Here is a 25353-nt window from a genome sequence, read left to right on the forward strand (position 1 = left end):
ATAGTCAACGACCATCCTGTTTTTCTCCCCCATTTTCACCACTACCACTTGGGCTCTCCAGGGGCTGTTGCTGGCCTCGATGATACCTGCCCGCAGCAGCCGCTGGACCTCAGACCTGCTGAAGGTCCTGTCCTGGGCGCTGTACCGTCTGCTCCTGGTGGCGATGGGTTTGCAATCTGGGGTGAGGTTTGCAAACAGAGAAGGCGGGTCGACCTTAAGGGTCGTGAGGTCGCATAAGTAAGGGGTGGTAGGGGCCCGCCAAATTTCAGGGTTAGGCTCTGGAGGTTGCACTGGAAGTCCAGGCCCAGTAGCAAGGCAGCGCAGAAGTTGGGGAGGACGTAGAGCCGGAAGCCGCTGAACTCTACGCCCTGGATGGGGAGGGTGGTGATTCAGTCCCCCCGGATCGCCACAGAGTGAGATCCGGAGGCCAGGGAGATTCTTTGGTTAATGGGGTGTACCGTGAGGGAGCAGCGCCTTACCGTATCGGGGTGGATGAAGCTCTGTGCTCCCGGAGTTCAGAAGGCAGGATATCTCATGCTCGTCGACCTTCACCTTTGTCGACGCGGTCGCTAGGTTGTGCAGTCGGGACTGGTCGATCGTGAGGGAGGCAAGACGTGGCTGGTCGTCGGCGGTTGCAGGCGATGAGTGGCCCGATGAGGTGCCTGACGGGCAGGGGTCCTGAGGCGGGGAAGATGGCAGTGCCCACAGGCCACACGTGTTGTGAGGGGAGCAAGATGGCGTGCCCACTGGCCGCACGCGGGGGTATTAGCTATTAGCATAGCGGCGACTGAGCGGGCCTGGCACACTGCAGCAAAATGTCCTTTCTTGCCGCAGGCCTTGCAGCGCGCGCTCCACGCCAGGCAGCGCTGCCGGGGGTGTTTTGTCTGTCCACAGAAGTAGCACTTGGGTCCCCCGGGGTTGGTTGGCTGCCGTGCGGCGCAGGCGTGGGGTTGGCTGGGGGCGGTCGCTGATGGGGTCCACGATGCCCAGGAGGGGTGAGCCCTGCGGTCGGGGGCATACGCCTGTACGTTGCGTGAGGCGGCTGTGAGCGAGAGCACTAGTTTCTTGGTCAGCACGAGGTCAAGCGTAGCCCCTTCTAAGAGGCGCTGGCGGATGTAGGCTGACCCTATGCCCGTAATGAACGCGTCTCTCATTAGCAGGTTAGAATGTTCAGCGGCCGAAACGGCCTGGCAATCACAGTCTCTCACCAGGGCGAGCAGAGCACGCCAGATATCTTCCACAGACTCACCGGGAAGTTGGTGCCGCGTGGACAGGAGGTGCCTGGCGTAGATCTTGTTGGTCTGCTGAGCGTAGTTATCCTTCAGTAGCGCCATGGCCTCTGTGTAAGTAGGCGCGTCCTGGATGAAGGGAAAGACATCGGAGCTCAGCCGCGTGTACAGAATCTGAAGCTTCTGTGCTTCTGGGATTGGGTCTGTCGCAGATCCGATGTATGCTTCAAAGCAAGCTCGCCAATGTGCGAAGTCCTTTTTGGCGTTGTCTGCTTGAGGATGCAGCTACAGGCGATCCGGCTTGATGCGGAGATCCATCTTTGTAAAATCTCTGTGTAATAAATTGATGCACTATCAATTACGACGAGACAAGAGTAGAGAATAATCGAGGCTTTATTACACAGAGATGTGTGGCCTCCTACAGCTGCTGCCGAAATAGCTGCAGTTCGGAGAGCACACACATTTATACTGCGCCTACTGGGCGGAGCCAGCAGGCAGGGATCTACCCCCATACCTGTAGTACAGGGGCCTTACCGTAATACCCTTGTATGCAGTGCAGTATATACAATATAAGACAACAGTGGTGACTACAAGACCCAACGCAGACACGGAGAGATTATGCAAACTCCACACAGACGGTAACCCAGGGCCGGGATCGAACCCGGGTCCTCGGCACCGTGAGGCAGCAGTGCTAACCACAGCGCCACCGTGCTGCCCCTATTCTGTGAAGTTATGATGAATTTTTATAAAATGCTAGTTCATCCCCAGTTGGTGTATGGTGCCCAAGCCAACGCACCTTACTTTCAGAAGGACGTGAGGGCATTTATTTATCGGGATGGTTCCGGGACGAGGGACTTCAGTTGCAAGGGTAGATTAGGGCAGCTGGAGTTGCTTTGCTGAAAAAGAAATTCTGAGAGATTTGATAAGAGGTGAACAAAAACATGAGGGGGCCAGACCAGAGCAGTAGATGGGAGAGAAACCGTTCCCACTGGCGGAAGGATCGCGATGCAGCCGACACGGGACAGCTTCGAGAAGTGGGTGGCCAGACCCCGAATGCACCCGCGCCCAGAGGGCGGCGGCGGAGAGTTCTGTGGAAGTCACCCGGCCTGGAAACGATAACTCTCCACAGATGCTGCCACACCTGCTGAGTCTGTTTTGATTTCGGTTTTCCTGCACCCACAGCAATTCTGCATTCGTGCCATGAGGAGGATTCAATGGTGGCTTTCAAAAGGGAATTGGATAATTATGTTGAGAGATGCAAGAGCTCACAGCGGGGGGAGGGGGCAAAGTGGCGCCTGGAGAGTGACCCTGGTAGCAAGGGCTGGCACAGATGGGACAGAGCAGGCCGAATGATAACCGGTTATTGTGACAGGGAGCCGGGGGGGGGAGCTGTAGTCCCCGGCTGCTCTCTCTCCCGCTCCCTGCAATGGAGGGGGTTTGAAGGGAGGGAGGGTGAGTGAAAGACTACAACCCCCAGCAGGCCGCGGGGGAAGGGGAGGCCGGCATCCGCTCCTGCGCAGTCGAGAGCGGCCGGGAACCCGGAGTGAGGATTCGCGAGACTCGAACCTGCCAAATAATCAAAGTGAGAGAGAGAGCGAGAGAGAAAGCGGGGGGCAAAACCCGGCCCGGCTCGGGCCCCGGAGGGAGGTATGTTCCGCAACCCTTCAGTGTGGGCAGAGGGACGGCCGGGCTGAGGGTGAGGGGAGGGAGGCTGAGTGGATGGAGGGAGTGCGGAAGGAGGGCGAACCCCGAGGGCGAGAAGTGTCAGTTTTAGCGCTGGTTACATTGGGGAAGGTAGCAGCGGGACGGATACAATGTTTCCATTCCGGCCGCCATTCCGCCTGTTCTTTGTTACAATGTTGCACACAGCGGATCGCTCTTAAAACCCGGCTGGAGGCAGGCGGCGGCCGCCTGGATCGGCAAAGAGAGCGGCGCACAGCCCAGCCCAGCCCAGCCTCACACTCAACCCAGCCCAGCCTCACACTCACAACTCAGCCCAGCCTCACACTCACTACTCAGCCCAGCCTCACACTCACCCTCAACCCAGACCAGCCTCACACTCAACACAGCCCAGTCCAGCCTCACACTCACAACTCACCCCAGCCTCACACTCAACCCAGCCCAGCCTCACACTCACAACCCAGCCCAGCCTCACACTCACAACTCAGCCCAGCCTCACACTCACCCTCAACCCAGCCCAGCCTCACACTCACAACCCAGCCCAGCCTCACTCCCAGCCCAGACTCACACTCAACCCAGCCCAGCCTCACACTCACAACTCAGCCCAGCCTCACACTCAACCCAGCCCGCCCAGCCTCACCCTCAACCCAGACCAGCCTCACACTCACAACTCAGTCCAGCCTCACACTCACAACTCAGTCCAGCCTCACACTCACAACTCAGTCCAGCCTCACACTCACAACCCAGCCCAGACTCACTCAACCGAGCCCAGCCTCACACCCAACTCAGCCCAGCCTCACACTCAACCCAGCCCAGCCTCACACTCAACCCAGCCCAGCCTCACACTCACAACCCAGCCCAGCCTCACACTCACAACCCAGCCCAGCCTCACACTCACAACTCAGCCCAGCCTCACACTCACCCTCAACCCAACCCAGCCTCACACTCACAACCCAGCCCAGCCTCACACTCACCCTCAACCCAGCCCAGCCTCACACTCACCCTCACCCTCAACCCTGCCCAGCCTCACACTCACAACCCAGCCCAGCCTCACTCCCAGCCCAGACTCACACTCAACCCAGCACAGCCTCACACCCAACCCAGCCCAGCCTCACACCCAACCCAGCCCAGCCTCACACTCAACCCAGCCCAGCCTCACACTCACAACCCAGCCCAGCCTCACACTCACAACCCAGGCCAGCCTCACCCCCAGCCCAGCCTCACTCCCAGCCCAGCCCAGCCTCACTCCCAGCCCAGCCCAGCCCAGCCTCACTCCCAGCCCAGCCCAGCCTCACTCCCAGCCCAGCCCAGCCTCACTCCCAGCCCAGACTCCCACTCAACCCAGCCCAGCCTCACACTCAACCCAGCCTCACACTCACAACTCAGCCCAGCCTCACTCCCAGCCCAGACTCACACTCAACCCAGCTTCACACCCAACCCAGCCCAGCCTCACACTCACCCCAGCCCAGCCTCACACTCACCCCAGCCCAGCCTCACACCCAACCCAGCCCAGCCTCACACCCAACCCAACCCAGCCTCACACCCAACCCAACCCAGCCTCACACTCAACCCAGCCCAGCCTCACACTCAACCCAGCCCAGCCTCACACTCAACCCAGCCCAGCCTCACACTCAACCCAACCCAACCCAGCCTCACACTCAACCCAGCCCAGCCTCACACCCAACCCAGCCCAGCCTCACACCCAACCCAACCCAGCCTCACACCCAACCCAACCCAGCCTCACACTCAACCCAGCCCAGCCTCACACTCAACCCAGCCCAGCCTCACACTCAACCCAGCCCAGCCTCACACTCAACCCAGCCCAGCCTCACACTCAACCCAACCCAACCCAGCCTCACACTCAACCCAGCCCAGCCTCACACCCAGCCCAGCCCAGCCCAGCCTCACACCCAGCCCAGCCCAGCCTCACACCCAGCCCAGCCCAGCCTCACACCCACAACTCAGCCCAGCCTCACGCCCAGCCCAGCCTCACGCCCAGCCCAGCCTCACAGCCCAGCCCAGCCTCACAGCCCAGCCCAGCCTCACAGCCCAGCCCAGCCTCACAACTCAGCCCAGCCTCACAACTCAGCCCAGCCTCACACACAGCCCAGCCTCACACACAGCCCAGCCTCACACTCACAGCCCAGCCTCACACTCACAGCCCAGCCTCGCCTCGCCTCACACTCACAGCCCAGCTTCACACTCCAACCTCACATTCACAGCCCAGCCCAGCCCAGCCTCACACTCACAGCCCAGCCCAGCCTCACACCCAACCCAGCCCAGCCTCACACCCAGCCCAGCCCAGCCTCACACCCAGCCCAGCCCAGCCTCACACCCAACCCAGCCCAGCCTCACACCCAACCCAGCCCAGCCTCACACCCAACCCAGCCCAGCCTCACACCCAACCCAGCCCAGTCTCACACCCAACCCAGACCAGCCTCACACCCAACCCAGACCAGCCTCACACCCAACCCAGACCAGCCTCACACCCAACCCAGACCAGCCTCACACCCAACCCAGACCAGCCTCACAACCAACCCAGACCAGCCTCACACCCAACCCAGCCCAGCCTCACACTCACCCCAGCCCAGCCTCACACTCACCCCAGCCCAGCCTCACAACTCAGCCCAGCCTCACAACTCAGCCCAGCCTCACGCCCAGACCAGCCTCACGCCCAGCCCAGCCTCACGCCCAGCCCAGCCTCACACTCACAGCTCAGCCCAGCCTCACACTCACAGCTCAGCACAGCCTCACACTCACAACTCAGCCCAGCCTCACGCCCAGCCCAGCCTCACACTCTCAACTCAGCCCAGCCTCACACCGAACCCAGCCTTACACCCAACCCAGCCTCACACCCACAACCCAGCCCAGCCTAGCCTCACACTCCAACCTCACACTCACAGCCCAGCCTCACACTCAGCCCAGCCCAGCCTCACACTCAGCCCAGCCCAGCCTCACACCCAGCCCAGCCCAGCCTCACACTCCAACCTCACACTCACAGCCCAGCCCAGCCTCACACCCAGCCCAGCCCAGCCCAGCCTCACACCCAGCCCAGCCCAGCCTCACACCCAGCCCAGCCCAGCCTCACACCCAGCCCAGCCCAGCCTCACACCCAGCCCAGCCCAGCCTCACACCCAGCCCAGCCTCACACCCAGCCCAGCCCAGCCCAGCCTCACACCCAGCCCAGCCCAGCCTCACACCCAGCCCAGCCCAGCCTCACACCCAGCCCAGCCCAGCCTCACACCCAGCCCAGCCTCACACCCAGCCCAGCCCAGCCTCACACCCAGCCCAGCCCAGCCTCACACCCAGCCCAGCCCAGCCTCACACTCACAGTCCCACACTCAACCCAGCCCAGCCTCACACTCACAGCCCCACACTCAACCCAGCCCAGCCTCACACTCACAGCCCCACACTCAACTCAACCCAGCCCAGCCTCACACCCACAGCCCAGCCTCACACTCACAGACCAGCCTCACAATCAAAGACCAGCCCTGCCTCACTTTCACACTCAGCCCAGCCTCACACTCAGCCTCATTCACTCACAGCCAAGCCTCTCACTCTCAGCCCACCCTGGCCTCACAGCCCAGCCTCACACTCACAGCCCAGCCTCACACTCACAGCCCAGCCTCACACTCACAGCCCAGCCTCACACTCACAGCCCAGCCTCACACTCACAGCCCAGCCTCACACTCACAGCCCAGCCTCACACTCACAGCCCAGCCTCACACTCACAGCCCAGCCTCACACTCACAGCCCAGCCACACACTCACAGCCCAGCCTCACACTCACAGCCCAGCCTCACACTCACAGCCCAGCCTCACACTCACAGCCCAGCCTCACACTCACAGCCCAGCCTCACACTCACAGCCCAGCCTCACACTCACAGCCCAGCCTCAAACACATCCCAGCCTCACATCACAGCCCAGGCTCACACTTACAGCCCAGCCTCACACTCTCAGCTCACCCTGGCCTCACACTCACAGCCCAGCCTCACACTCACCCCAGCCTCACACTCTCAGCCCAGCCTCAAACTCACCCCAGCCTCACACTCACACTCCAGCCTCACACTCACTACCCAGCCTCACACTCACTACCCAGCCTCACACTCACACTCCAGCCTCACACTCACACTCCAGCCTCACACTCACAGCCCAGCCCAGCCTCACACTCACAGCCCAGCCCAGCCTCACACTCAGCCCAGCCTCACTCACACACACAGCCCAGCCTCACTCACACTCCAGCCTCACACACACTCACAATCACAGCCCAGCCTCACACACACACACAGCCCAGCCTCACTCACACTCCAGCCTCACATACATACAGCCCAGCTTCTCACACACATACACTCACACTCACAGCCTCACACACACTCACAGCCCATCCTCTCACACACACTCACAGCCCATCCTCTCACACACACTCACAGCCCATCCTCTCACACGCACACACTCACACTCACAATCCAGCCTCACACACACACTCACAGCCCAGCCTCTCACACACTCACAGCCCAGCCTCACACACACACTCACAGCCCAGCCTCTCTCACACTCACAATCACAGCCCAGCCTCACACACACTCCAGCCTCACACACTCACAGCCCAGCCTCACACACACACTCACAGACCAGCCTCTCACACACTCACAATCACAGCCCAGCCTCACACACACTCCAGCCTCACACACTCACAGCCCAGCCTCTCACACACACACACACACACACACACACACACTCACAGCCCAGCCTCTCACACACACTCACAATCACAGCCCAGCCTCACACACACACTCACAGCCCATCCTCTCACACACACTCACAGCCCATCCTCTCACACGCACACACTCACACTCACAATCCAGCCTCACACACACACTCACAGCCCAGCCTCTCACACACTCACAGCCCAGCCTCACACACACACTCACAGCCCAGCCTCTCTCACACTCACAATCACAGCCCAGCCTCACACACACTCCAGCCTCACACACTCACAGCCCAGCCTCACACACACACTCACAGCCCAGCCTCTCACACACACACACACACACACACACTCACAGCCCAGCCTCTCACACACACTCACAATCACAGCCCAGCCTCACACACACACTCACAGCCCATCCTCTCGCACACACACACACACACTCACAGCCCAGCCTCTCACACACACACTCACAGCCCAGCCTCTCACACACACACACACACTCACAGCCCAGCCTCTCACACACACTCACAATCACAGCCCAGCCTCTCACACACACTCACAGCCCATCCTCTCGCACACACGCACACACACACACACACACTCACTCACAGCCCAGCCTCTCACACACACACTCACAGCCCAGCCTCTCACACACACACACACACTCACAGCCCAGCCTCGCACACACACTCACAATCACAGCCCAGCCTCTCACACACACTCACAGCCCATCCTCTCGCACACACGCACACACACACACTCACAGCCCAGCCTCTCACACACACACTCACAGCCCAGCCTCACACACACTCACAGCCCAGCTCAGCCCACAGACAGAGGGTGAAGGGAGGGGGCCACACACACCCGCCCCGCACAGCCCCCTCCACAGTGGCCTGCAGCCCCCGGCGCTGCTCCCCTCTCTGAGGCAAACTCAGCGCCAGCGCTATAATAATGGACAATATCTCAGCTCGGTGACATGTTATTATCCCCCCCCCCCCACCCCCATACACACACACCAACAACCCCTTTACCACCGAATTCGGATTTCCCCTCTTTTTGTCAACAAAAATAAAATCACCTGTTCTCAGTTTTTTTTAAAAAAAGAAAACTTTTTATTTTAGTGTGTATTTTCTCCAGGGAGTCGGGGGGGGGGTTGTGTGGTAGGAGCTGGGCTCACGGCCCACACGGTGTTGGAGCTGGCATCACTGGTAAAGCCACTGGAATTTGCCCGGGTGTGATCATGTATCCACACTGGCATCTCTCTGAGAGGATTGAGGCTTTAGTGGGTTTCAGGCTGTGGGACACCCCTGGTAAATTTTGAGCCTTTTATCTCGGCCCTAGTCTCTTTGCTAGGGATCATTCATTGAAGCATAGGTGGCATTTTAGTCATTTCCTAATAAAACCTATATATATCATCCAGTATGGTTGTGTAATTTCAGTGATGTCGGTATAAATAGATTCAGGGTTGTTCACATACATCAATATCTCAAAAACAGAAAATGCTGGACCATCTCAGCAGGTCTGGAGCATCTGTGGAGAGAGAAGGTAGCTAATGTTTTGAGTCTTGATGACTGTCAAAGCTGTTATATCTCACTGTCTTGCTGTCGGGTATTGTTTATCCTTGCTTGCTGCAGTATTGTGATCAGGAAACTTCTGTTAGTTGTTTGGTGCAACTTATTCACGTGCACTTTCAAAGTGCAAGCTATTTTGACACACTTATTTTTGAAATGCAAGCCAGTATGTCGTTAAAATGACTTGACCTTTTCAACAACAAGCTGCATCAGGAATTCTGGGAGAGAGGTGAAGTTGACCAACTTGAGTTCTGGTAATAATCTTTATTAGTGTCACAAGTCGACTTACATTAACACTGCAATGAAGTTACTGTGAAAATCCCCTAGTCGCCAAACTCCAGCGCCTGTTCGGGTACACTGAGGGAGAATTCGGAATGTCCAATTCACCTAACAAGCACGTCTTTCGGGATTTGTGGGAAGAAACTGGAGCACCCGGAGGAAACCCACGCAGACACGGGGAGAACGTGCAGTCTCTGCACAGACAGTGACCCAAGCTGGGAATCGAACCTGGGACCCTGGTGCTGTGAAGCAACAGTGCTACACACTGTGCCACCGTGCTGTACTCCATTATAATGGGAATGTACGCAACATGAGCTTTTAAATGCACGTGTGGTTCTTTTAGATCATTTGGGAGGTTTATTGTTAATTTTTTTAAAATTTAGAGTACCCAATTCTTTTTTCTAAATTAAGGGGCAATTTAGCGTGGCCAATCCACCTACCCTGCCCACCTTTTTAAGTTGTAGGGGTGAGACCCACGCAGACACGAGGAGAATGTGCGAACTCCACACGGACAGTGACCCGGAGCCGGGATCGAACCCGGCTCCTATGCTATGAGGCAACAGTGCTAACCATTGAGCCACCTTGCTGCGCCTCGGTTTATTGTTAAATAAAGAAATATCTTTTCATTGTTTCATGGCATATGTTCGCCATCCCTACCTGTCCTTGAACTTGGCTTGCTTGGCCATTTTAGAGGGCAATTATGAGATAACCGCATTACTGTGAATCTGGAGTCTCAACACGGGCCAGACCATAATATTGGCAGATTTCCTCCCCAAAAAGCACATTAGTGAGATTAGATGTGTTTTTTGATGACAATTGGTGATAGTTCATGGTCACCATTACTGAGACTCGCTTTCGATGTCAGAATCATTAATTGAATTTAGATTTCACCAGCTGTCACAGTGGGAACCTTGTCCCCAGAGTAATAACCTGGGCCTCTATATTTGGATTTGTTTTATTGTCACGTGTACTGAGGTACAGTGAAAAGTGTTGTTCTGCGTCCAGTCCAGACCGGTAAATACATACATGAAGAAAAATAGGGTTTTCAGAAATACAGAATGTAAGTACATCGACGCAGGCATCGGGTGAAGCATACAGGAGTGCAGTACTACTCGGTAGAGAAGACGTGTGAAGAGATCAGATCAGTCCATACGAGGATCGCTCAGGAGTCTGGTGTCAGCGGGGAAGAAGCTGTTTTTGAATCTGCTAGTGCGTGTTCTCAGACTTTTGTATCTCCTGCCCGATGGAAGAAGTTGAAAGTTTCTGGGCTGCACGGTAGCACAAACGGTTAGCACTGTGGCTTCACTGCGCCAGGGTCCCAGGTTCAATTCCCCCCTGGGTCACTGTCTGTGCGGAGTCTGCATGTTCTCCCCGTGTCTGCGTGGGTTTCCTCCGGGTGCTCCGGTTCTATGAAAGAGTGAATAACCTGGGTGTGAGGCGCTTTTGATTATGCTGCCCGCTTTCCCAAGGCAGCGGGAGGTGGTAGACAGAGTCAATGGATAGAAGGCGGGTTCGTGTGATGGACAGGGCGGTGTTCATGACTCTCTGTAGTTTCTTACGGTCTTGGGCCAAACAGTTGCCATACCAGGCTGTGATGCAGCCATACAGGATGCTTTCAATGGTGCATCTGTAAAAGTTCGTAAGAGTCCATGTTGACATGCCGGATTTCCTTAGTTTCCTGAGAAAGTATATATGCTGTTGTGCTTTCTTGATCGTAGGCACGTACCTCACATTTATATAGTGCCTTTCATCACTTCAGGATGTTCCAAAGTACTTTACAACCCACAAAGAACCTAGATTCACTGTTGCACTGTAGATTCACTGTTGCACTGTAGGACAAGGCAATCATTTTGCTCACAGTAAGCTCCCACAAGTAACGATGAAGTATATGAGCAGATCTCCAGTGTACAGGAGTGCTGTTCAACTTGAAACGTTAACTCTGTTTCTCTGCGCCAATGCTGTCAAGACCGGCTAGGTTTTTCCAGAACTTCCTGTTACAAAAAGAACAATACAACACAGGAACAGGCCCTTCGGCCCTCCAAGCCTGTACTGGTCATGATACCACCCTTGGCCAAAACACTCAGCACTTCCTAGTGCCATACCCCTCTATACACATCCTATCCATGTATTTGTCAAGATGCCTTTGAACGCCGTTAATGTATCTGCTTCCACAACCTCCCCTGGCAACGCGTTCCAGGCACTCACCACCCTCTGTGTAAAAAATCTGCCTCGCACATCTCCTCTAAACTTGCCCCACGGACCTTAAACCTGTGTCCCCTGGTGACTGACCCCTCCACCCTGCTCTGCTCTGCCAATTTCCTAATTAGGTCAATAATTTGCCTTTAATTCCATGAGCTACCACGTGAATGGTCTCTGAGGAGGGGCTTCATTAAATGCCTTCTGAAAGTTCAGACAAATATATCTCATAGGTCTACTACTTTCGGCATCTCTTCAAAACAAATTCAGTCAACATATGCTTTCCAAATCACACTCTCTGATCAGCTAAACATTTTCAACGTATTCCGTTAACAGTGCTTAAATACAGGGTCTAGTAATTCCTGACAAAAGATGTTACGCTAACTGGTCTATAATTCTCTGGGTTTCCTCCCACCTTTCTTAAATAGCAGAGTGAACAACACATTTTCCAATCTGAAGGAACAGTTCCTGAATCATGAGAATTTAGGAAGATTATAGTTGAGGCAAATGTAGTGTTCTCACCAACCTAATTTCAAACCCTGGATGGAAACCTGATCCTGGGGATTTGTCACACTTCCGTGTCATTACTTTCTTCATTTTTTTTTTTTTGTTGCATAGATTAATTTTGTTAAAAGTTCCTACAGCGTTATTCTGAAGAAGATCAGCGAGGTTCTTCCTAATGTCCCTGATGAATATTTATCCCTCATTCGAAATCACAAAAACAAATCATACTGCTGCTTGTGCAATTTTGGCTGCCACATTTTCTTCATTCCAACAGTTACAACACTTCAAAAATACTCCAAAGGCTGTAAAGCACTTTGAGCGGCCGTGTGTGTGTGAAAGGTACAACACAAGTGCACATCTTTCCAATATAATTGTAAACATTTTTGTGTTGTCTCTGATATCCCTTGTGAGTCTCTTTTCACCCTCCCTTTTTGTAGCTCTCACTATCTGTTCTGTCAGATTCTTTGTGTCTTTGCTGTTTGCTAGGATTTTTGCTTTGAGTTTTTTATGCTTTCACTCCAGGGTTTTCTTGTGGCAAGTAGGGAACTTGTCCCTTTGGGGTATTAACCCTTTCTGTATCACAAATGCTTTTTTGAATTCCTATTGGTCTGCTGTCATTCTACCTCTTTGAAAGATTTCCTTCATTTATTGTGGTCTGGCACTGTTTAATTGCATTGAAGTCAGTCTTACTTAAACCTAGAACCTTAGTAACTCAGAACAGATGAAATGGGAGCAGCAGTGTATGATACTGCCCCTCAAACCTCCCCCACCATTCAGTAAGATCATGGATGGTCTTTGACTTTCCTGATGGATCCTCATATCCCTTGATTATCCATAGAAACCTGACAGTACAAAAGGAGGCCGTTTGGCCCATCGAGTTTGCACCAACCCTCCGAAAGAGCACCATAACTAGGCCCACTGCCCCTCTCTATCCTCCCCTGGACCTCAAAATCCATCTATTTCAGTCCTGAATCCACAACTCTCTGGCTGGAGATTTCCAAAGATTCCACCTTCATTGGTGAATAACTCACCACCTGGCTCACAAAGCCTTTCCACTATCTTCAAGGGACAAGTTAGCAATCACATGCCTCGAAGACAAAGCAGCATGCTTGATTGGTGCTAGTTTAAGCATTTGCTCCCTACAAGATGCACTGCAACAATTCTTTAAAAAAAAATATTTAGAGTGCCCAATTCATTTTTTTCCAATTAAGGGGCAATTTGGCGTGGCCATCCACCTACCCTGCCCATCTTTGGCTTGTGGGGGTGAGACCCACGCAGACATGGGGAGAATGTGCAAACTCCGCATGGACAGTGACCCGGGGCCGGGTTCGAACCTGGGACAGCAGTGCTAACCACTGTGCAACCATGCTGCCCCTTCTTTAAATTATTTCTTGAATAAGGATATAATATTTACAATTCTCCAGTACACTGGAACCACCCCTGAGTCAAGAAAAAATCATTGGATTTTCGAACATGCTCAAGTGGCTTAATGGCTGACTCCTGTTTCTATGCTCCTAGATTTATGTTGTTGAAAATATTGAGATTTGACTAGCAAGATATCAACATAATTAATTTCTTCAGTCCCCTTCCTCAGTGGTACTGGGATGTAGTTTCATGGTGACAGCCCGACATCTTGGCCCAGACATAGGAATGGGGAGCAGGCCTCATGTTTCCACAATCCTCGTTGGCAAGGAGTTCCAGGCCATTAGCAATAGCTGTGTTTTTTAAAAAAGGTTCTTCCTCAGATTCCAGCCTCCGCCCCTCCCCTTCGGTATTTCATACCCAAAACTTTAGAGCATAAGAACTAGGAGCAGGAGTAGGCAATTCAGCGTCTATATCCTCTTTAAATTTACTCAAAGTAAATTTCACCACACCCTGGCGTAGTGAATTCCACAGATCCACGATCCTTTGAAAGAAGTTATTTCTCCTCATCCCTGTTAAATCTGCTGCCCCCTATCTTAAAACTATGACTTCTCATAGTTTTAGGAGATTGCCTCACAAGAGGAAGCATCCGCTCCATGTCTACTTATCAATACCTTTTATTATCTTAGATACCTCAATTAGATCTCCTCTCAATTATTATTATAATTCGTCTAAACTCGAGTGAGTACTGGCCTAAACTGCTCAATCTGTCTTCATAAGACAAATTCTTCATCTCTGGAATTAATCAAGTGAAGCTCCTCTGATCGGCCTCTATTGCAACTACATCCCTCCTCAAGTAGGGGGACCAAACCTGAACACAGTAGGGGATCGTTGTCCCCTCGTCCTTGAACTGTCAGCTCATGGGAACAGCTTATCTTTGCCGATCACAACAAAATCTGCCAAGCTCTTGTACACCTCTATCAAATATCGCTTCAGTCTCCATTGCTCCCAAGGAGGGCAACCCCAGTTTCTTGAACCTAACCTTGCAGCTAAAATCTCTGGAACCATTCTGGTAACTCTTCTCTGCATCATCTCCGGGATCTTCACACTTCTTCTAAAGTATGGTGACCAGAACTGGATGCAATACTCTAGTTGTGGCCTAACCAGAATGGCCTCTTTCTATGCTGCAATGTCAGAGTAGGCCATTCAGCCTGTTTGGCCATTTCATGAGACAATGGTTATTTTTCATGCTGGGCCTAGATGGTGAGTAGAGGCTGGCTATTGGACCGTGAAGATCGCACACAACTATGTTCTGATGTGGATGGCCAATCAGAAAGGAACTTGGCTCAATTTTCTTCACCGTGCCCCAGGAAAGCTGAGGTACCCCCTGCCATTGAGATCATCTGATTTGGCTCGGAATTTTGATTGAATCTCAACCATTTTTAGCACAACTCGTGCCTCTGTTTATCAGTATCAGTGACATGGTGTCCACAGCCTTCTGCGGCAGATTCACCGCCTCTGGCCGGAGAAATTACTCCTCATCTCAGTTTTAAAGGATCATCTTTTCAGTCATGAGGCTGTGCCCTCGGTTCTAGTTTCTCCTACAAATGGAAACATCCTCTCCACGTTAACTCTATCCAACCCTCGCAGTATCCTGTAAGTTCAATGAGATCCCGCTCACCCCCTTCATCCTTCTAAACTCCCAACGAGTACAGACCCAGAGTGTTCAACCTCCTCTCAACCACAAGTCCTTAATTCCGGCGTTCATTCTTGTGAACGTCCTCTGGATCCCTTCCAAGGCCAGCACATCCTTCCTTAGATACGGGACCCAAAACTACTGACAATACTCCAAATGGGGTCTGACCAGAGCCTTATAGAGCCTCAACAGTACATCCCTGCTCTTGTATATCTCAACATGAATGCTAACATTGCATTTGCCTTCCTAATTTCCTAACTGCCAACTGAACGTGGTGGTGTTCCAGGTATCTGCTGCCCATGTCCCTTTAGATGGTAGCGATCGTGGATTTGGAAGGTGCTGTCTAAGGAACCTTGGTGAGTTCCTGCAATGCATCTTGTGGATGGTACACACTGCTGCCACCGTGTGTCAGTGGTGGAGGGAGTGGACGTCTGGGGATGGGGTGCCAAGCAAAGTGGCCTGCTTTGCCTTGGGCGGGGTCAAGCTTCTCGAGTGTTATTGGAGCTGCGCTCATCCAGGCAAATCGAACATGGGTTTTGCACAGGCAAGCATGGGAAGGGCTGAACACAATGATGGGTAGGCAAAGGGAAAAAAACAGAATGCATTTGTGGACTGTCCTACTTTTGTTAATGATATTAATTGATTCTATGGAAGATTTGATGTGGTTGGCTTTAGACATGAATGTAACAAGGTGTGCCATAGGATCCCTGCCTATTCACCTGTACAGTTCTCAGAGAATGAGGTTGTATCATGTCTTTTCCGTATTAAACCATATAAAGCTCCTGGTCCTGATGGACCTAAAATATAGAAAGAATGTACTCAGCAGTTTAGAGGATTACTTACAGTTACTTCAGTTTTTATTGGAAGTATGTACTGTTCCAAATACTTGGAAAGCATCAACTATCATACCTGTACCTAAAAAAACAGGAGCCAAATCATTTAATGGTTTTAGACATGTGACTCTTGCTTCTACCTGGCTAAATGTATAGAGAGAGTCGTAGGAACCACCTCACCTCATCTCTTTCAAATTATCTTGATCCCCTATTTGTTTATAAAGCACCACTGAAGATGCTACCCTTTCTCCAGTGAGCTTCATTACTAATCACCTCCAACAGCCAAAATCCTCTGCACGTGTTTTATTTATTGATTTCAGTTCAGTATTCAAGACGCTACAAATTCACATCCTGTTACAAAGGTTGTTTACTTTGAACATGAACAGGGGCCTAATTCATTGGATCAGGGATTTCCTTACTGAGCGCCCTCAGCATGTTTTTATTTTTAAAATTCATTTACAGGATGTGGGCGTCACTGGTTAGGCCAGCATTTTTTGCCCATCCCTAGTTGCTTTTCAGAGGTGGTGGTGAGTAGCCTTCTTGCACTGTTGCAGTCCCCGAGGTGTAGGTACACCCACTGTGCTGTTAGGGAAGGAGTTCCAAGATTTTGCCCCAGCGACAGCGAAGGAATGGCGATATATTTCCAAGTCAGGGTGGTGAGTGACTTGGAGGGGAACCTCCAGTTGGTGGGATTCCCAGGTATCTGCTGCTTTGTCCTTCTAAATGGGAGGGGTCATGGGTTTAGAAGGTGCTATCTAAGGATCCTTGGTGAGTTACTGCAGTGCATCTTATAGATGGTACACACGGCTGCCGCTGTTCATCAGTGGTAGAGGGTTTGTATGTTTGTGGAAGGGGGAGCAATCAAGTAGGCTGCTTTGTCCTGGACGGTGTCGAGTTTCTTGAGTGTTGTGGGAGCAGCACTCATCCAGGCAAGTGACTTGTGCCTTGTCGATGGTGGACAGGTTTTGGGGGTCAGGAGGTGAGTTACTCCCTGTAGGATTCCAGTCCCTTGACCTGCCCTGATAGGCACAGTATTACTGTGGCTGGTCCAGGACTGTTTCTTTTAAATAAATAAAAATTTAGAGTACCCAAATTTTTTCTAATAAAGGGGCAATTTAGCGTGGCCAATCCACCTACCCTGCACATCTTTGGGTTGTGGGGGCGAAACCCACGCAAACACGAGGAGAATGTGCAAACTCCACACGGACAGTGACCCAGAGCCGGGATCAAACCTGGAACCTCAGCGCTGTGAGGCAGCAGTGCGACCCACTGCGCCATCGTGCTGCCCTTTCCAAGTCAGTTTCTGATCAATGGTAACCCCCAGAATGTTGATTGTGGGGGATTCAACGATGGTTATGTCATTGAATGTCATGTGACGATGGTTAGATCCCCTTTTGAAGGAGATAGTCATTGCCTGACACTGTGGGGCTGGTTTAGCACATTGGGCTAAATCGCTGGCTTTTAAAGCAGACAAAGGCAGGCCAGCAGCACGGTTCAATTCCCGTACCAGCCTCCCCGAACAGGCGCCGGAATGGGGCGACTCGGGGCTTTTCACAGTAACTTCACTTGAAGCCTACTTGTGACAATAAGCGATTTTCTTTTCATTTCATTGTGTGGCACGAATGTAACTTGCACTTGTCAGCCCAAGCCTGGATACTGTCCAGGTCTTGCTGCATTTGGGCACAGACTGCTTTATTATCTGAGGAGTCACAAATGGTGCTGGCCATTGTGCTGTCATCGGCGAATATCCCCACTTGGATCTTATGATGGAAAGGACGTCATTGATGAAGCAGCTGAAGATGGCTGGACCTATGTCATTTCCCTGCAGTGCTGTCCTGGAGCTGGGATGATTGACCTCAATCATTTTCCTTTGTACCAGGTTTGACTCCAACCAGCGGAGAGCTTCTCCCCTGATTCCCATTGACTCCAGTTTAGCTCGGGCTCCTTGATGCCATACACGGTCAAATGCTGCCTTGATGTTAAGGGCAGTCACTCTCACCTCACCTCTGGCATTTAGCTCCTTTGTCCATGTTTGAACCAAGGCTGTAATGAGGTCAGGAGCTGAGTGACCCTAGTGGAACCCAAACTGACCGTCCGTGAGCAGGTTATTGCCGAGTAAGTGCCGCTTGATAGCGCTGTTGATGATTCCATCACTTTGCTGATGGTGGAGAGTAGACTGATTGGCTGGGTTGGATTTGTCCTGTTTCTTGTGGACAGGGCATACAATTGGGCCATTTTCCACATTGCGGGGAGATGCTAGAGTTGTAGCTCTACTGGAACAGCTTGACCAGGGACGTTGTAACTATAACTGTATCCTCCTGTCCATCGGTTACCAGTTTCTGTGGAACACACAATTAAAAGGAGCAGAATGTGTGCCTGGAAGACGTACCAGACAAAAGGACCCTCAAAGGAGTCAGGCAACATTTTTCTGAGCGCTTGCCACAGACCTTTTCCGTGGTTTTAATTTGCTTTTTGTTTTCTACCTTTTGATCCAAGTGCCCAATTTTCCTGTGTGAGCCTCAAGTTAAATTTCATCTATTTATTAAGGACACCATCATAGTCCAGTTCCTGCAAGACTCTCAGGACCAAGCCTGTGAGGTAGTTCAGCACAGAGTCAGATCCGGAACCTTGCTGACTTTTCCTGTGAGGTTATCACAGTCAGTGATAAACCTGTCGAGCCACTGACTGTGAGGGGGTGGGGGAAGGAGCATACCTGGGGCCCGAGGGGATGAACCAGCAACCTGTGCCTTACCTTGCATTCTTTAGCTGTCTGTGGGCTGTTTCCCAATGAAGCTAGAAATAAAAGTCTTAAATTCCGAAACCCTGAATCATTGACTGATGGATGGGAGATCTCAGTGTAAAGATGAATGATTTTGCGTTTGACAGCTGCTAACCTCTTCGTTTGCGGCATTTATTTTGTTTGATCTTTTTCAGGATATCTGCTTCTATTATGTTTACAGGGTGTTTTTTTAAATTCTCAATGTTTGAGCTACATGCCGTGGGTTGGGCCATTGAGAGCAGTCTCGCCACAGAGTCATCAGGTGGTGGAGTCGAGCGCTACAAAATATTGACTGGCTCCCCAGTGCAGTACCGAGGGTATAAACTGTAAACCGAGGCCCCATCTGCCCCCTCAGGTGGATGGAAAAGACCCCAATGGATTGATAACATGAAGAACAGGGGAGGTCTCCCTGCAGTTGTGGCCAGTATTTATCCTCCTCTTCCCCCTCCTCCCCCCCCCCCCCCGTCTCCCCCCCCCTCACCAATCAACATCATTGAAACATAGCCTAGTCCAGCGCTTCCCAAGCTGTTTTCAAATATGGCCCCATTTTAACGCTTGAAAATTAATGTGATCCCGGATGCCAACCTAAACAAAACAGCAATTAAATAGCATAGTACCATTCAGTATGTAATTCTATTCTATATCATATAGAAAATCCCGGGCACTTGGCAACCAGTCTGCTGCCAGTCACCAAGTCCGCATCCTCTTCCATTGCCACCACTCCAAGAAGCCACCCTGGAAAACTTTGACATATTTGCGTAAGTGCTTAGTTATGTCACAGCTCACCGGGGATCAGAGCCGCCGTAGCCAATCAAATTATCCGATGTTGGGAATTCATCTTGCAATTGATTATTTCCCACTGTGGATATTACGATCCCAGACCAGACCCCAACAGTGGTTAGGATACCGGACAGAAACCCCAATATTTTAGTTTAATTTTATAAGACTGAGGAAAGGGTACCTCGCTCCAGGAGTGATTTCACTCAAAATAGGGATATGATCTATTAAAACAAACTTTATTACTAAGACAGTATTCAAATATCTTTAACATCACACAAGAAAAATAGCTTACAATTACCCCTTAAACAATACTAATCAATACAGTGACACAATAACCCATAACGGCTAACTTTATTCCCACTCAAACAACAAAACCATCTCGGCTCTCAATCCACTTGCAAATACAGTTAGCACTCAGGACTGCCTGCTGCACAGCGATGTCTGGATACTCTACTTTGAGACTGTTGTAAGAGTTAGACCTGAATCCTGTCAGAACGATGCAGAACCTCTGGCTGTATTTCTTCAGAAGCTGCTTCTCAGCTTGTTTCAGCCCCACCTTACAGCCCCATAATTCGCAACTGCTTGGAAAGAAATTACTAATCTGTCCCCAGTCAAATCTTTAACCAAACTACAGTGAGAGCAGATGGTTGCCTTCTGCTCACTTCCCGATGTAAAACTCAGCTGAACTGCTTTTCTGCAAATTGCCTGGTACCTTAGCTGCTCCCATTAATTACATCATCTTACCAAGCTGAAATCTAACTAATTCCACAGGGAACTCCCTAAATCCAAACAATGCTCCATTAGCCCAAGCGTTTTACGATGCCTTAATTGCTTTCCCGTACCAGCCTCCCCGAACAGGCGCCGGAATGTGGCGACTAGGGGCTTTTCACAGTAACTCCATTGAAGCCTACTTGTGACAATAAGCGATTTTCATTTCATTTTTTAAATTTCATTGCACCTTTGGCTTCCAAAGTCTTTCAAATTAGGATTCTTTAAAAACACTACTGTAGCAGTCATACACACACTAACCCAGCCTTTTAACGCTTAAATGCACCAAATACCGATAATGCAATATATGCTGGATTCTCCGCCTCGCATCATTGGTAGCAGAGTCACCCATGAGGTGGAGAATCCAGCGTTGGGGAAAAACGGGATTTCCGATGCTCTGGCTCCCAACTGACCTCGGGATTGAGGTTTTATGTACCACACCAGGCACCATATTTTCCCGATCCTCTGGGCTGGGAATCACGTGGGCGCTCGAACTACTACTCGTCCTGAGAAACGTGTACCTGGCATGGTGGACCTCGTGGTGAGCCAAGGGGGTAACTCTTTAAGGGAGTGGCCCTCAATGTCCATTGGAGCCCCCCCTCCCCCCCCCACTGCACACACAGTGCAAGACCTGCCAAACCCTGCCAGACCCCTCCCCTTCCAGAGACCCGCTAATTAAAGAGACCACCTGAATAAAGAGACCCCCCACAGAGACATCCTAAATAAGGAGATTGTCCCAGCGATTGCTAAATAAAGAGACCCTCCACAGAGCCCTTAAATAAAAAGACCCCCTAAATAAAGGGACCCCCCCAAACACCCTGCAGAAGAGAGACCCCTGTCAGGAAGCCCCCCAGAAGAGAGACCCCTCTCTTCTGTATCTGTATCTATAAAAATGTGAGCTCTGTGCTTCATCGGCTTCATCCAAATGGAGCAGTCCAGAGAGGGAAAAAAAAATCACTGCTTTAACACTCACCTGGGTAATATCTGCTGGCTCATACACAGGAAGCAGCATCAAGTTTTGATTGACAGCTCCTGGACCACTTCAAACAGAATTAACTGCTTTCCAATCATCTCCGTTCACGGTTGAGTCAGCTGGAAACTGACAGCACCCAACTGTCAAAATGGCAGCCCGATAGCAAGATTCCCTCGGGAATCCCTCGCAATCCTCGCCAAGCAAAAATCTGCATGGCGAAGGATTGGGAATCAGGTGTAATTCAGCACCGGCAGGAGAACATAGTCTCCCAATCAGAGAATCCCGGCCCTAAAATTCCTACAATTATCACAGTGGGGTATTAATGCGATTTTATTTCTGTTGTTATTACCTCCACTTGGTGTGTGCAAAATGCCTGCTGCGTTTCCTACAACAGTGGCTCTACCTCAGAAGTGCTTAACTGACTGTTGAGATGTCCTGAGATCAGGGTCTGTATAAATGTGGGCTCTGTGCTTCCTCAGCTTCATCCAAATGACATACTTTTATTGATGGTTGTTTGGTGAGAGGGATTCTAGGTTTCTCTGCCACCCAGGGGCATCACTTTACAAAATTGGGTCACCTGGATCCTAGAGGTTCCAGGAAGGATTTGTTCAATTTTCCAAGTTCATCAGATTTCCAAGCACCTTCCATGAGATTTTGTGTTTCCGTGTACACTCAGGGGCTAACACAATTTCCACTGGGTTATATATGTTGCTACCAAGCGTGTCCTCAGCAGCGGCAGCACCGTTTTCTTTGTGTGGTTAACGTATTTTGGTACTTGGGAGTACAGAATTCCAGGATTGTAGCTTGCTATGAATTCCCAGTAACTGATATTTTCAGGACACCTCCGAGAGCGGGTCAGCCTTAACAGGACAGAGGGCCGCCAGGCGAGTGCAAGTCCTTGAAGGGTCACGGGAGTTGACTGTCGGATTCTGGCAGTATTTGCTGGGGCACCGTAACGGAGTTGGCGTTGGCATTGGGGGTGGGGGGGGGGGGGGGGGTGGGGGGGGTTGTAATACCGTGCTGACAGGGGATTGCATGTAGTGGCAGGGGTTGTCGTTCCAATATTTGGAGGCACCCGCCAAGCACATGCTGGCATTACTTGTGGGGCCCTGGGGGCGTGTCGATAATCATGCAGCTCCCCGTATACGCAAACGTTTGGAAATATAACATTACCCTGGGTAACGCTCGTGTTCTTCAATCTTTATTCTCGCAGATCCAGATGGCGGGCGAAGGCACGGGTGAGAGATTGTTTGTCTGTAAGTACTGGAACATTTGTGGATGAATACGTCAAAAACAATTGTTTTTTTAAGTAAGTGCGGAGTTGGTAAAATTTTGTTTCCTGAACGTTCTGGCAAACACATTCGGAATAATCTGCACGGCCAGCAAATGGGATCCCCCCGCACTCCCTGTTAGCATCTTCGTACTTCCATTGAACACAGGGCCTGGAATAGGCAGATTGCTTGCTTCATCTGTAATTTGGGACTTCTGCAAGTCACAGAAATGTTTGGGCGCAGAGGAAGGCCATTGGACCTGCACCAACTCTCCGAATGAGCAGTTCGCCGAGTGCCATTCTCCTGTCTCTTCCCTGTGACCACGCATGTTCGCTCTTTTTGAACAGCCGTGTAAATCCCATTTTGAATGCTTCCAATTGAACAGGCCTTCACCACACTCTCGGGAACTCCATTCCAGACCCTAACCACTCGCTGCGTGAAAAGGTTTTCTCTCCTGTCGCTTTTGCTTCCTTTGCCAATTATTTTAAATCTGTGCCCTCTCACTCTCGATCCTTTATTTGAGTGGGAGCAGTTTCTTCCCAATCCACTCCATCCAGGCCCCAACCTCACCGTTGTTTCTGGATGCTATTTCGGATAAAATTTGAGAAAACCTTCATATGAAAAAGATACTGCAGGAAGCTTGTTGAAGCAGTGGTTTAAGTTCAATCCTGTAGGTCTTATCCTATGCCTCAAGAATGAAAGTTGCCTCATTCCACCGACTGTGTGGGGGGTGGGAAGTGCCCCACAGGAAACTTTACTTGGACAGGCGTAACCCAGTTTCTTGTGGATATGGTACCACAGCTGGAAACTGTCACTGACCTTCCATTAACTGTCAATCTCAGTCAGAGAGATGGGATGGAGGTGCGGGATAAAGTCATACTGTTGCTTTTCTGAGATTGAAGCTGAGACATGTTGTGCAGAGATAAGGGAGCTCTCCCCTGCAGCTGGTTGCATTGTTGCTGATCGATCAGTGCTTATTGCTGACGCTGGATCCGAGAAAGGAAAGGTTTCATTCCCAGTGCTGACATCCATCCCTCACCTTGGGGAATACCAGATGATTTTTAAAAAAACTCTACTTTCAAATCTAGTGGGGTGCTTAGCAGCACCTGCAGTGCTGAAAACGACCCCGCTATTAAATGGGACCCTGTTCCTTTTCCGAGCCCTGGCGGGGGACGTCCTGCCAAGGCTGCACTTAGCTTCATTTCCTGCGTTGACTAGCTGAGCATTGAAGGAAGAGCTCAGGGACAGCATTTAAAAATGGCGGCATTTAAAGATTTTGGGGGTGGGGACGGGGCGATCTCGGGACCCACTCCCACCCCAGCCTCCAGAACCCCCCAAAGTCCCAACTTACCGATTTGTGAGTCCTTGAGCACCCCCCCCCCCTCTCCCCCATCACCCCACTTCATAAGGGCAGGGCACCCGGGACCTGAACACCGAGCATGGGCTACCTAGCCGCCGTGGCACCTTGACGCTACCAGCCTGGCAGTGCCAAGGTGCCCGGGTGGCATCGGGAGTGCCAGCGTCTGACCAACCGGGGGTCTCCGATCGCCTGGGACATCCCTCCAAGTGCATTTAAGCCTTATCCACGTTTGTGGAAAACAGTGTGAAACGGTGCCAGGGCAATTTACCCTAGGTGCGGGGGTTCAACCCCACTCCTTGGGATACTCCAGTGCAGACATGGGACATTGAATATGCAAATCTGGATCCCGCCCAGTGAAGGCGAGATCTAGATTGCGACGTCTCGCGAGATCTCGTTAGGCGTCCCGAACATCATAAAGCGAGATTTACCGTTCGCATCACCGGGCCTGGCGCTATGAGGCCGTACGATCACGCCTGCAATATTTGGCCTGAACTGCTCTCTGTGGTAGAGAATTCCTCAGGCTCACCACTCTCTGGGTGATGAAATTTCTCCTCATATCAATTCTAAATGATCCACTCCGTCACCTCAGACAGTGACCCCTGGTTCTGGACAGCCCCACCATCAGGAAAACCTCCCTGCACCTACCCTGTCTAGTCCTGTTAGAATTTTATAGGCATCTATGAAATCCCCCCTTAATCGGCTGAACTCCAGCGAATACAATCTTAACCGATTCAATCTCTCCTCATAAGTCAGTCCTGCCATCCCAGGAATCAGTCTGGTAACCCTTCACTGCACTCCATCTAGAGCAAGAATATCCTTCCTCAGATAAGGAAACCAAAACTGCGCACACAATCCAGGTATGGTCTCATCAAGGCCCCCTATAATTGCAGCAAGACATCCCTGCTCCTGTATTTGAATCCTCTCGCAATGAAGACCACATACCATTTGCCTTCTTTACCGCCTGCTGCATCTTCAGTGACTGGTGTACGGGACACCCAGGTCTCATTACACATTCCCCTCTCAATCTATAGCCATGCCGATAATAATCTGTCTTCCTCTTTTTGCTACCAAAGAGGATAACCTCACATTTATCCACATTATACTACAGCTGCCATGCATTCGCCCACTCACTCAACTTATCCAAATCATATTTCAACTCAACTTGTCCAGAGTTAACGCTTAGAGTTGAATCTGACTCTCCAGAACAGGCTTAGAAGAGTTCTGGAGAAGAGTTGCATTATTTTAAAATTAATTTTACAGGACGAGCTAGGCCAGCATTTATTGCCCATCCCTCGTTGCTCTTGAGGTGGCGATGGTGAGCTTGAAGCGTTACCTCTGTCCCATCCTCCACAGATGCTGCCA

The 25353-nt window shown here is 51.4% G+C and overlaps 1 protein-coding gene across 4 annotated transcripts in view; it reads left to right on the top strand.

Moving 5' to 3' along the window:
- The first annotated feature begins 2740 nt into the window (after positions 1 to 2740).
- The window catches only part of prdm15 (PR domain containing 15), an 83657-nt gene continuing 61044 nt past the window's right edge, over positions 2741 to 25353 (top strand). For 3 of the 4 annotated variants that reach the window (XM_072513176.1, XM_072513178.1, XM_072513179.1), the window contains exons 1-2: positions 2741 to 2876; positions 22574 to 22616. In XM_072513176.1, coding sequence (XP_072369277.1) covers positions 22580 to 22616 — 37 coding nt within the window. In that variant the 5' untranslated portion in view covers positions 2741 to 2876; positions 22574 to 22579. Of the gene's footprint in view, positions 2877 to 9136; positions 9165 to 22573; positions 22617 to 25353 lie in introns of those variants that run through there. The other variant, XM_072513177.1, reaches the window with a different exon arrangement.

The sequence above is a fragment of the Scyliorhinus torazame genome, chromosome 8 (genome assembly GCF_047496885.1).
Source record: "Scyliorhinus torazame isolate Kashiwa2021f chromosome 8, sScyTor2.1, whole genome shotgun sequence".
Classification (NCBI taxonomy): domain Eukaryota; kingdom Metazoa; phylum Chordata; class Chondrichthyes; order Carcharhiniformes; family Scyliorhinidae; genus Scyliorhinus; species Scyliorhinus torazame.